A 14,062-nucleotide genomic window follows, 5' to 3' on the forward strand; every position below is an offset into this window, starting at 1 on the left:
TATTTTAAGAGGTACCATGACAGGTAAAAATTCAAGTATAAACCATAAAGAGAAAAGATGTAAGTACATGAAATATTAAATGACACTACTTATAAAATGTCAGAAATGGTATGGACCTAACAGAAGCAGAAGATATTAAGAAGAGGTGGCAAGAATACACAGAAGAACTATACAAAAAAGATCTTCACGACCCAGATAATCATGATGGTGTGATCACTCACCTAGAGCCAGACATCCTGGAATGTGAAGTCAAGTGGGCCTTATCACTACGAACAAAGCTAGTGGAGATGATGGAATTCCAGTTGGGCTATTTCAAATCCTGAAAGATGATGCTGTGAAAGTGCTGCACTCGATATGCCAGCAAATTTGGAAAACTCAGCAGTGGCCACAGGACTGGAGAAGGTCAGTTTTCGTTCCAATCCCAAAGAAAGGCAATGCCAAAGAATGCTCAAACTACCGCACAATTTCACTCATCTCACATGCTAGTAAAGTAATGCTCAAAATTCTCCAAGCCAGGCTTCAGCAATACGTGAACCATGAACTTCCAGATGTTCAAGCTGGTTTTGGAAAAGGCAGAGGAACCAGAGATCAAATTGCCAATATCCGCAGGATCATCAAAAAAGCAAGAGAGTTCCAGAAAAACATCTATTTCTGCTTCATTGACTATGCCAAAGCCTTTGACTGTGTGGATCACAATAAACTGTGGAAAATTCTGAAAGAGATGGGAATACCAGACCATCTGACCTGTCTCTTGAGGAACCTGTATGCAGGTCAGGAAGCAACAGTTAGATCTGGACATGGAACAAAGACTGGTTCCAAATAGGAAAAGGAGTACATCAAGGCTGTATATTGTCACCCTGCTTATTTAACTTACATACAGAGTACATCATGAAAAACACTGAGCTGGATGAAGCACAAGCTGGAATCAAGATTGCCGGGAGAATTATCAATAACCTCAGATGTGCAGGTGACACCACCCTTATGGCAGAAAGTGAAGAAGAACTAAAGAGCCTCTTGATGAAAGTGAAAGAGGAGAGTGAAAAAGTTGGCTTAAAGCTCAACGTTCAGAAAACTAAGATCATGGCATCTGGTCCCATCACTTCATGGGAAATAGATGGGGAAACAGCGGAAACAGTGTCAGACTTTATTTTTTTGAGCTCCAAAATCACTGCTGATGGTGATTGCAGCCATGAAATTAAAAGATGCTTGCTCCTTGGAAGGAAGGTTATGGCCAACCTAGATAGCATATTTAAAAGCAGAGACATTACTTTGTCAACAAAAGTCTGTCTAGTCAAGGCTATGGTTTTTCCAGTGGTCATGTATGGATGTGAGAGTTGGGTGGTGAAGAAAGCTGAGTGGAGAAGAATTGATGCTTTTGAACTGTGGTGTTGGAGAAGACTCTTGAGAGTCCCTTGGACTGCAAGGAGATCCAATCAATCCATCCTAAAGGAGATCAGTCCTGGGTGTTCATTGGAAGGACTGATGTTGAAGCTGAAACTCCAATACTTTGGCCACCTCATGCGAAGAGTTGACTCATTGGAAAAGACCCTAATGCTGGGTAGGATCGGGGGCAGAAGGAGAAGGGGACGACAGAGGATGAGATGGTTGGATGGCATCACCGACTCGATGGACATGGGTTTGGGTAGACTCCCAGAGTTGGTGATGGACAGAGAGGCCTGGCGTGCTGCAATTCATGGGGTCGCAAAGAGTTGGACTCGACTGAGTGACTGAACTGAACTTATAAAATAACAGTACCAGGCCGCAATATAAGACAAAGCAGAAGACAGTGTATAAGAAATAAGTGGCTTATTCATTTTGAATTCAGAGACATGATTGATAAAGATAATTTGAGTTAATTTGGTAAGGTTATTTAGTGATATTTATTAATTAAGTACTAAATTTTAACTTCCTTAACATCTTGGTCTTTTTATCGTGTTCTTTTTTTTTTTTTTTAAGAGAGCATTATTTTAATTATCTTTGTTATTTATCCAGTTACTTGAGGGAATGTTGACTGTCAGCATTTTGATGAGCACCTTCCTGTTTTGATTTCAGGTTGAAGCCATCCTAGTCAATATTTTTGGTGGAATTGTCAACTGTGCCATCATTGCCAACGGGATCACCAAAGCCTGCCGGGAGCTGGAACTCAAGGTGCCACTGGTGGTCCGGCTTGAAGGTAAGTTACCATAGATGTCCACAGTGCCAGTACCTCCTTCTTCAGGATCAGGTGACCAGCATGTTCTGCATTCACAGACTTCCTGAGACAACATAAGGAAACACTGGGTTATATAAGATGACACAAATGCGGTACAGCAGTACCTCTCTGAACTTCTAATCTGGTTTGTAACTCTCTGAGAATAGCGTATGTTATAATTCTCCAAGTTTGCCAAACATATTCCAGAGTGGATCCCTTTTATTGTGAATCATATCATGAGTTTGGTGTTCTTGGAAAAACACTCTGAGAAATGCTGCTCCAAGAATTTTTCATCATGCGACAGCAGAGGTTCTCAAACTTTTTCATCTAAGGACTTCCTTACTTGTTAAAATTGAGAAACCCAAAGACCTCTTATTTATTTTGGGTTATATCTGTCAATATTTATTAATTTACTTGATTAATAAATTAATTTGGTAATAAAAATAACTACTTGGAAAATTTTAAATACTTATTTTTAAGTAATAATTTAATTTTATATTATATATTTTATATGTAAATATATATACTATATAGTTATGAAGAATATATCTTTTAAATTTTAGTAATAATAGCAGCATAGCTTTATGGTTTTACAAGTCCCTTTAATATCTAGCTTAATAATTGCTTCTGCATCAGAACTTTTGCAATATGTTGTTTTGGTAGAAGTATATGAATAAAATCTGGCCTCATACAGCCATATATCTGGAAAACTGAGCAGTTTTTAATAATCATTTTGTATAATTCTGAACATTAATCCTTGTTACTACACTAAAACCTGTAAGTAATAGTTACTTTATTAAAGATTAGTTTTAATGGAGAATCTGAAACTATTTCAATGAACTTTTTATACTCTGTTATATTAAAATCCATTGGTCTCTCTTAGACAGTAAGTGGATTTTACACATGTGTGATTTATTGATCTTTTGGAAAATTTTGGATTGTGAAGATCTTCCAAAGGTTAGCGCATTTTAACATACGGTATGAAAAAATTCACATCTGTTAATATCACACCATTACCAGAAAAGCTTCTAAGTATTGAGAAGCTGTCTAGGTGGTAGATGCAAATTTTCCAGAATTCTAATTTTCATTTGAAAAGACAAATTTTTCTCAGTATCCACAGGATGGTAAACTGTTTTCCTTGCAGTAACAATCTTAATTCACCCATTTGGGTGACAGTGTCTACCAGATATCTAAGACTGAACAAGCATAGTATGTTCTTTGTTCTTCCATGAAAAAATAGTATTCCATGGAAGAGTGGGGTTTTTAGCTTGCTACTCAAACAGTTATAACATGCTTTTCATCGTAGTTCGGTATACAGCAGAGTGCTTTTTGTATACTGCCCATTTGATCACACAGAGTATTAGAAAAATGTGTACTCAAGGGTTGAAACTTAATAAAATTACTATTTTTTTTTTCATTAAGGACATTCTTTCTTGAAAGTGGAAACTTTTCCTTGTGAGTGTGAGGTGGTAACAAATAAAATGAATACTAGTACACATCAGTGCTGCTTGATCCTTACTAACACTAACATGCCAGCGGTTTTATCCATAGTTACTTTTGCTTCATCAGAGCAGATGCCGACAGAGACGTATTATTATTATTATTATTACTTTAAAAATAGTTCTTACATCACAGACCTCACCCAGGGTTCTGTAAACTACATTTTGAGGAGCACTGTAGTGGAGAAGCAGTTTGATGTGAAAACTATGTAAAAGTCCCATCCACATCGTCAACAAATTCACATTACAATGATCAAGGAGACTTCAGGAGTATCATTTTGGGGACAGTTTAATTTGTCCATTCGCCATTGCTGGTGCTGTAATTCCTTAGAGAACTTCTTCTTCTCAAGATAAAGTCAAGGGATATTTTGACAGTAACTGTGTAGCACTGTTTTCTTTTGAAGTTTAACCTCCAGAATAGCTGCGGTCCATTTTTCTCTGCTTGCTTCTTTCTTTGTGTCTCTTTCTTCTCTTACCCTCTACCTCCTTGAGATTCTCTACCTCACAGCTTAGATGTACACCATATGGACTTGACAGAAATAATGATCACAAAGGAAAAATGAAAATAGCAGGGGCTCCAGTTGGCAAAGTTTAATATGGACGTTAAAACATATCATTGAATTAAAAGTTCTTACAAATGTAAATGTGACATAATTGATCCCAGTAAAAATAATTTCAATGAGAGGATAATGACTGAAATGATTGGCAAGGCTGCAGTGAAAATTCATCAGGTAATTAGTGTGTTCATCGGTGTATTTATAACTCTGATTAAAATGTTGATCTCAAACTGTTTTCAGGGTCAAAATGACCAGTGAGCCTCAGATTCTAAAAGTCAGCTCTCGATAACCCTATATGCGAGACAGAATAAGAGACACAGATGCATAGAACAATTTTATGGACTCTGAGGGAGAAGGTGAGGGTGGGACGTTCTGGGAGAATAGCATTGAAACATGTATATTATCATATGTGAAACAGAACACCATTCCATGTTCGATGCATGAGACAAGGGCTCAGGGCCGGGGCAATGGGATGACCCAGAGGGATGGGATGGGGAGGGAGGTGGGTGGGGGGTCCAGGAAGGGGAACACATGTAAACTCATGGCTGATTCATGTCAATGTATGGCAAAAACTATTACAATATTGTAAAGTAATTAGCCCCCAACTAAAATAAATAAATTTATAAAAAAATAAAAATAAAAGTCAGCTCTTCATGTGTTCTTAAAGGGGAGCAGGTCTCCATGAGCAGCAATTCAGGGTTTGAAATGTCTTAAGTCTGTTAGACCATTGGATTTGTATTTTTTGTTTTTCTTTTAGATTTGTGTCTCTTAAATTAAAACATTACCAAGGTATATGCTTGTGTTTTTTTAATTAATTAAGTAATATTATAAGTACTATGTGTAAGCTATTAAGCTTTAGACATTAAGGAATATCCTTAGACCTGTAAGAAATGATGCCAGTTACTAGATAACTGGGGAAATAAAACGAAAAGTAAAATTAACAGTGCAAGCTAATACATATATATAAAACATAAACCATCGTTTGCCCTAAGAAAAGCTGCTTGTGTATTAGTAGCAGTAGCTTTTGGGACATCTCACAAAATCACCAGCCTGGCTTTTGGGAATGTTCATACCTAATGGCAACCCACTCCAATATTCTTGCCTGGAAAATCCCATGGACAGAGGATCCTGGAGGGTGGGCTACAGTCCATGGGGTCACAAAGAGTTGGACACGACTGAGTGACTAACACTTAAGAATGTCTACCATATCATGGGGAACTGAAGATGAGCTTGAAGAGGACACTGGGCCCCAAATACATGTAGCCTACAAATGCAGACGGTGACGTTTTCTGCCAGTCCCCTCATTTCCTCGTCATAGTTTGCTGTCTTGGCTCTGATCATGGTTAACAAAATACAGAAATTTGGCGGTCGTATTATCCATAAAGACAACAGATACAAACCAGGCTCTGTGCTCTTTATGCTAAGGGACTAAAGCGTGTGTTCTTTAAGCTGTGCCTGTTGTAGCTCAGCCCACATTCATTATCATACTTTGTATTTTGTTTTTTGAAGTATAGTTGATTTAGAATGTTGTGTTAATTTTTACCATATATATATAACATGAATATTACATGTATATGTAATATTCTTTTCATATTCTTTTCCATTATGGTTTATCACAGAATATTGAATATGGCATATCCTTTTTTAAAAAAATACTTACTCAATATTGACTACTGTAATTATAGTACATTTACAGATATAAATTATCAGTGACATGTTCTAAAAGGAGGATTTCCAAGCTGAACATGGAAATAACGAAGCTTTGAATCTTTGAAAAGAAGGAAGAAGGAGGAAATTTGTAAAGGACCAGAAGCAAGTTGTCAAATCTGTTACATATTTGCGAGTTGGTACTGGGATCATAACAGTGGCAGAAACTGAAAGCCAGAACCCGAGTAGATCAGTAAGCTCTCCTGGAGAAAGCAGTGTCTTTGTAGCAGCATGTTATGGATGAAGAGAACTGAGTGGGACAATTAAATTAGTAGCCAGAATTTACAGTGTTAGGTAGAATCTAAAACCCAGGCAAATTTGCCAGGTAGAGGTAAAATTGAATAGGAACAAGAACAGAGCTAGAAAAAGAGATGAGAGAAAGTGGGGCCCTAAGGTTTAAATCTATGATCAGAAGAACAATAGCACAGTTAATGGACTTGGGAAAGTCAGAAGTGGAAACTAGATAGAAAGACTGGGAGAGGATGACATTAGGGTGTGCTGCTGCTGCTGCTGCTGCTAAGATGCTTCAGTCGCGTCCAACTCTGTGCGACCCCATAGAAGGCAGCCCAGCAGGCTCCCCCGTCCCTGGGATTCTCCAGGCAAGAACAATGGAGTGCGTTGCCATTTCCTTCTCCAGTGCATGAAAGTGAAAAGTGAAAGTAAAGTCGCTCAGTCATGTCTGACTCTTGACTGCAGCCTACCAGGCTCCTCCGTCCATGGGATTTGCCAGGCAAGAGTACTGGAGTGGGTTGCCATTGCCTTCTCCGGACATTAGGGTGTAGTCATCCTTTATATGCTCAAACTACCGCACAATTGCACTCATCTCACATGCTAACAAAGTAATGCTCAAAATTCTCCAAGCCAGGCTTTAACAGCATGTGAACCATGAACTTCCATATGTTCAACTTGGATTTAGAAAAGGCAGAGGAACCAGAGATCAAATTGCCAACATCTGTTGGATCATAGAAAAAGCAAGAGAATTAAAAAAAAAAAAAAAAAAAAGATCTACTCCATTGACTATGCTAAAGTCTTTGTGTGGATCACAACAAACTGGAAAATTCTTAAAAAGGTGAGAATACCAGACCACCTGACTTGCCTCCTGAGAAATCTGTATCCAGGGCAAGAAGCAACAGTTAGAACTGGAAATGGAACAACAGACTGGTTCCAGATAGGAAAAGGAGTATGTCAAGGCTGTATATTGTCACTCTGCTTATTTAACCTATATTCAGAGTACATCATGAGAAATGCTGGACTGGATGAAGCACAAGCTGGAATCAGGATTGCCGGGAGAAATATCAATAACCTCAGATATGCAGATGATACCACCCTTATGGCAGACAGTGAAGAAGAACTAAAGAGCCTCTTAATGAAATTGAAAGAGGAGACGGAAAAAGCTGGCTTAAAACTCAACATTCAGGAAACTAAGATGATGGCATCTGGTCCCATCACTTCATGGCAAATAGATGGAGAAACAGTGAAAACAGAGAGACTTTGTTTTTTTGGGCTCCAGAATTACTGCAGATGGTGACTGCAGCCATGAAATTAAAAGACGCTTGCTCCTTGGAAGAAAAGTTATGATCAAGCTAGACAGCATATTAAAAAGCAGAGACATTACTTTGCCAACAACGGTTCGTCTAGTGAAAGCTATGGTTTTTCTAGTACTCATGTATGAATGTGAGAGTTGGACTATAAAGAAAGCTGAACGTCAAAGAATTGATGCTTGGAGAAGACTCTTGAGAGTCCCTTAGATAGCAAGGATATCCAACCAGTCCATCCTGAAGGAAATCAGTCCTGAATATTCATTGGAAGGACTGATGCTGAAGCTGAAACTCCAATACTTTGGCCACCTGATGCGAAGAACAGACTCATTTGAAAAGACCCTGATGCTGGGAATGATTGAAGGTGGGAGGAGAAATGGACGACAGAGGATGAGGTGGTTGGATGGCATCACTGACTCAACGGACATGAGTTTGAGTAAACTCCAGGAGTTGTTGATGGACAGGGAGGCCTGGCATGCTGCAGTCCTTGTGGTCACAAAGAGTCGGACACGACTGGGCGACTCAACTGAACTGAACATCCTTTATTTGAGATGAAGCTCTAATATCAGATGGAATCTGTGTGGCGGCAGAGATGTGGCAGTACAGGGGAATATCCAAAGAGAAGTAAGACAGACAAGTGGACAAGTCACCTCCATTTTGAAGTGCCCTGTAAACCATACTCAGGACTTAGGGCATTAGGAATTATTCCCCAATAGCACAGCTCAGTTAAAATCAGAAACCAATCAAAACCCCAGATCCCTTGTCACAAAAAGTCTTGTTCTCAGTACTTTTAGTGGGGAAGAAGTTGCTAACCACAGAGCCCTCTCAGGAATTTCTCTTAGACTCAATATAAATGTTTTCATTTGCTTTCCTGTTGGTCAGAATGTGAATTCTGCACCTCTCATAAATCTCTCTGCATTCAATTATATATTACCTAACCTTAGAGTATCATTTGGATCCTTCTGTTTTTCTAAACAGAGCGAACTCTTCTTTGTCTCTAGTGACAGAGAAAGGCAAAGTGGTACAAAGAAGCGAAACATTTTGAACAAGTCTAGTGATAGTTTCTGTTTAACTTGACACCATACTTTGTTTTAGCTGAGATAAACTTCAAAAATAACGTTTTTTGTATTAGTCCTAAAATCGGTTCACATTCTCAGAACACCCACCATTGTCTGCCTAGTTAGTAAAAGTGAGATGAGAAATGGGTGTCCACCATCCCAGCATCTTATGAAAAGCCAAGCGATGACACATGAAAGTTAAGTGTAAAAGAAAAACCTTACCAGAGTCTGAATTACAGTAATAAAAAAATATTGCTAATATTTATTAGCTGCCTTCTAAGATACTTTGACACATAGCTGTAGAGTCTGAACATGTGTGTGGTTTTTAATGATCCAGATAAGAGATATTTCAAAAGCCTGATAATATGATTCATTAGCAGTTTAGTATCTATTTCCTATAAACAGAGAAGGTGGCCTCTCTTGGCTGTTGTGTGACTATTCAGAAGAGCCAAGTTCCTTGCCGTTAAGTCTCACCAGTTTGTGGGTCCACATTTTAAAGCCTCTGTTGCCACACATGGTGTATTAGAAATGTCCAGATGTGAAAAGTTTTATTCAATCAAATCAGGCTTTATTTAGTGGGATTTTGTGGACAAATCTTTGTTCTCAGCTGTATAATAATTACAGGCTATTTTACCAGTGGATAAGGAAAGGATTACTCTCTGAAAATTTGGTGACTTTATAATTACATGTATTTACCTGCCTTATCAGAATAGACTTTACCAGCTGAGATACAGGATTATTTTTATTTAAAAGACTCTTGGGTAAATTGAACAAGCACACTTTTGCAGAGAGTTTAGCTTTTATAGACACTTTGTTCCTGACATGAATAAAGAACAAATGAAATGAGTTTTATTTTTTCCTTCCTTTTTGAAATGTATACAGACTTGACACAGAAATTACCTAGATGGTTAGTTTAGCCCAACCTGTGATCCTACTGAGAAGTGTACAGACATTTATTGACAACTTGGTGTGTTCGGTGTGCAGACATGTTTTAGCCAAGGCTCTGTATTTCACATGGGAAGTATTATGGTGCTGAATCAGAATCTGCTAAAACCTTCAGAGGAATTTTCTCTTTCAGAATTCATTTTTCTTTCTTAATATCCCACTTCAATCTGCAGCTAACTTCTGTGTCTCAGATATACCTGAAGAAGAATTTACTTTTCTTTCAGGCGTTCATTATAATTCAAAGTTAAGTTCATAAGGAAGTAATAGTGAGTCTAGACAACCTATAGATTGGATTCTGTTTCTCATAGCCAAATATCAATTTGATTTTTCCACTCAATACCGAAATTTTGTTTCAGCAACATAAACATCTTACTTTTCTTTTGCCAAATGTCTTTAGAAACAGGAATCCCTGATGGTGTCCCTCCATATTCTTCCAATCTCACTAATGTTCCCTAAACTTTCTAAAGTTATTGAGAATATGAACATCTCTGAGTCAGAAATTTTGTCTTCTGTTTCTCTTATTAACACTTTCTTGATAAGCCTTCCTGAAATACTGACAGATTGGACCCACAGCCACAGGTATGCACATCAAGTGTTTTTCTTAGCATAGACACAGGGAAATTGCTGTGCAATGGTTTGGTCTGCTTAAGGGGAAAAGAAACCCTGAGCACTGAAGCGTTAAGAGACAGCCATCAAGGCTTCAGCTGTGTCCATCTGCTTGGCAGCCGTCCATTCATCAGGGCTTCAGTTATGCTAGGATACGAGACGAGAGGAGAGTGTGATTGTCTTTGTGACTCCCATCAGAAAGTCAGCTATGGCAGATTGACTGTGAGCGACTAGCTTGGAAAAGTTTTCATTCAGAAGGATTGTGCTTAGGCTTGCTGCTTATACTCTGAGACTGCAGAGACTAAGGGATGCCCAGCTGAGTGGCAGCACCATCCTGGGCAGAGTAAGTGCAGATGCCCAGCAGGACTGGCATCTGGCTCTGTGTTTGATAGCACCGCTGGCCTCTCTGCCTTTTTGCATTTTCCTACTGTACTCTCTACCAGATTTTCTTCTTCTCTTCCTTTCTCAGTTCCTGCTCCCTGCAAGATGAGATGGACCTGGTCCTCACCTGCACCCTAGCCTCCCCGAGTACATCTTCCCTTCTTTCCACCTTTCAGTTCTCATGTGGCTGTCATTGGGAGCATGGCTCCCAGATGAGGGTTCTGATGTTTTCTGTCAGGGCATGTCTCTCTTCCCCTCTGTTTGCTTCTCATGTTTCTTCTGTCCCTACTCTTCCAGTTTCCATTTTCTGCACACCCCATTCCTCACCTGACTTTCTGCCTCACCTGACTTTCTGCCTCACTCTCTTTATCTCCTCCCTCCTTCATTGTCACCTGTGGGTGCTTCTTTACTGGGACCATTTTCACTTCACGTTGACATCTGTCTCCTCTCCTCCTTTTTATCACAAGCATCTTCTCCCTGTGTCTCCTCTGTCGTGTTTAATTCATCATCACCAGGTTAAACAAAATGAGCCATTGGAAACAATCCTGTTCTGTCAACAAGACTTAAATCCTCTCATTGTCTCAATCGATAAACACTTCCAAATGCTTAAACGTTGCCACTCTTAAACCTTAGACCAAGTCTCACAGGACCTACCTAAAGTATTAGGCTAGTTAAAGCTTTTTGCGATCTAATATCTAAGTTTCCAGACAAAGAGTCTACTTTATTTGACAATTTGAGCTCTCATTTTACCCCTCGGTAGTTTGTGTGACTAACTGACATTTATGTCATGTTGGACATCTGCTGCCTTGCACAAGTGAAAGCCTCCTGCACTTCAGGGAAGCAGTCAGTGTAATTACAGGACTAGTGCTCCTATAAGGAAGATGGCCTCTGTATTATGCAACTTTTTTTTTTTTTTTTCAGTTTTATGGATGTGACAACTTCAACTTCTCTGACCACCTCAGTAAATCAGATGTTTAGTGTAAGGTTTTAATGGCATTGCACTTGGAAACCCCCCTACTCTGACCTTCTCCCTCTTTTTCTTTCTTGGTGCCTCTACCCCCTCAGCCTCTCACTAGGGTCAGCCTGCTTTCTCAATTCCCTAGAAGTCCAGATCCCACAGATTGTCAATCTTTTAAGCTTCCATGATAACCATCCCTCCTATTGTCCACAGCCCATCCAGCCAGACCATGTTACTGGGATCTTTGAGGGGACCAAACAGATTTTTCCCCGTCTGGGTTCTGATACTGTGAGAAATAAGAAAAAGGACAAAGGAAAAATATCACCTCATTCCTGGTAGAGAAGTTGAAGTAGGTAACTTACTGTTTACTAAAAGTGAGCTGTTACTCTGCCTAAGCCCCAAATTAGGCAGCTGTCTACAGCCAGTCATGGGTACTGGGGACTTGGGTGGGCCTCCCTCCCCTACCCCAGGGCAGAATGCTGAGGGGCAGAGGTTGACCTGGGCTGACTGTGAGCATCATGGCAGAAGGAAGGCCAGAGGATGGGGCTGGGCCATCCATGCCAACTTTCTCCTTTCACACATTTGGTCAGATACAGCCCTCCACTGCCACCGTGGAGTCAGAATCAGACAAGAGATGGGGCATGTTATGCCGATGACTGCCCCCTGCATGGAAGGAAAATGCCCCTGTCAGGTACATCACAGATCATTAGTCTGCCTTAGAAGTCGACTGCGTTTTGGTCAAGTGCCCACCCCAGTCTAGGCAGTGGACATCTCTTCAAAAACAAATTGATTTCCTGAGCAGAAGCTGGGGGTGGGGCACTTTAATAAGGAGTAAGGGAGACTAGCATATCCTCAATCCTGCTTATGACCTCACAGTACCACCATCCACTCCCTGAGTATTTTCTCTGTAACCAGTCAGTTCCTTATGTAACATTTGAAAGTCGTATTCTATCAGCCGTCATAGAGAGAGAGAAAACACATAGCTATGAGGGAAAAGACAGCAGATTCAGTCTGTGCTGTTTTACAGGTGACAGGCGTGCTCTGTTTATAAGCCTCTCCCAGAGTGTGCCACCTTGAGGATGTCCAGAGGCAGAGCTGCCCAAGCCGAGAGACAACTTTCTCACGGAACGTTTTAGAACAGGAATGACAAATAGCTTTCATGTCATGCCACCTTCTATGTATTTATTGGCAGTGGCTGCCTGGAGTGCTATGCCAAGAAAGATTCCGAGGCTATAGCCCTGCTCAGCAGGAAAGAGTTCTGTGGTCATTATTGACGTGGGTAAGGAGAGTGAGGGCATTGGAACCAAGTACTGGCCATTGTTGGTTCAAAGAGAGCATAGGTGGAATCTTCATCCCTAGAAATATCGCAGCCTGTGCACCAGAAGTAGGAAGTGGGAGCTTAAAGCTGGAGAAGTACCAAACGAGAGTGGGCCACAAGGCCAAAAATTTGGATTGTGTACCACAAAGATCTGCAGACTTTTTCTATAAACAACAGAATTTTTTTTTTTGTGAGCCATGTATTCCCTGTTGCAATGGCTCAGCTCTGCCATAGTGGTGCTGAAGCAGCATAGACAATACAGAAAGAAATGTGCATGGTTATGCCACAGTAAATCTTATTTTACAGAAGCAAACGGTGGGACATAGTTTGTTGCTTAGTGTAGAAAAGAGAACAGCATCAAGACCTAGAACTCTGGAAACTCCCCATGGTACCTGTGTCTAAATCTCTCTCTATCCTCAGCTTTGGAAGATTTCATTGAGACCCAACAAAGCGTTTGACAGGCAATATTAAGGTCTCCAAATCTAACTTCTTCTCAGGAACACGTTAACCATGATGTCTACTCAGAGATTTCTCCCAGGTACGTTCAGAGCATGTGCAGTGATGTGATCATGTTATGTCACTCCTTACTCAGCAGTGGGGTTCCAAAGACAGTATATCAGACAGAAGCCTCACACCACTGAAATTGCCTGTGAAAACCCCTGTGATCACTGTAAGTTAGAATATCAATACAGGGATTGAAAGCCATGAGATGTACTGAAGGAAGGCATGAAAGGGAAGTCCACATGCAGGTAGATGTTTGGGTGAAGGAACATTCCTTCTTTGTTAGAACAGTCTTACTGAGCAGGTGCAGACTGTAATGTATTCTACTTGCCAGAGGGCTCCTCCCATTCTAGTTTAACGTTAAGGCTCCTGAGCCTTTGGTTTACATTAATATCTGTATGACTTGTCTGAGAGTTCATACAGTTGAGAACAAGAACATAGGCATTTGTCATAAGCCCTCAACCATTATGTTAGACCTGATCCTAAACCTGCTTGCATGATCATAAGCACATACACACCATTCAAGGAAACCTTGTAAAGAATCTGGCAATCGGCTTCCTGCCACTGCTGGCTGTCGTCATAGGAATTCTAGTCATGCTCACAGCCTGGGCATTTGGTTTTTTTCTTACCAAGTGAGAAGAAATCATTGAAGCCAGTAGGTATGTATGATACAGCCCCACAGGCTATCTTATGTCATCTTCAATTTTTATAAAACATGAGGGATACACAGTATTCAATAAGATACTCATCCAGCTCCGGTGACTTTCCCAAGTTACTCAGCTAGTCAGTACCAAAATGAAGTT

General features: G+C 40.2%; 1 protein-coding gene across 9 annotated transcripts in view; it reads left to right on the top strand.

The window, feature by feature from the left end:
• The window catches only part of SUCLG2 (succinate-CoA ligase GDP-forming subunit beta), a 626,520-nt gene that overhangs the window by 249,009 nt on the left and 363,449 nt on the right, over positions 1–14,062 (top strand). For all 9 annotated transcript variants that reach the window (XR_014064918.1, XR_014064922.1, XR_014064917.1 and 6 more), the window contains exon 10: positions 2,053–2,173. Coding sequence is in view for 2 of the 9 variants with exons in the window: in XM_081528439.1 (XP_081384565.1) it covers positions 2,053–2,173 (121 nt within the window). In the remaining 7 variants the exon portion in view is untranslated. The remainder of the gene's footprint in view (positions 1–2,052; positions 2,174–14,062) is intronic.

This window comes from Giraffa tippelskirchi, chromosome 9 (genome assembly GCF_054371585.1).
Source record: "Giraffa tippelskirchi isolate mGirTip1 chromosome 9, T2T-mGirTip1v1.2.pri, whole genome shotgun sequence".
In the NCBI taxonomy this organism is placed as follows: Eukaryota; Metazoa; Chordata; class Mammalia; order Artiodactyla; family Giraffidae; genus Giraffa; species Giraffa tippelskirchi.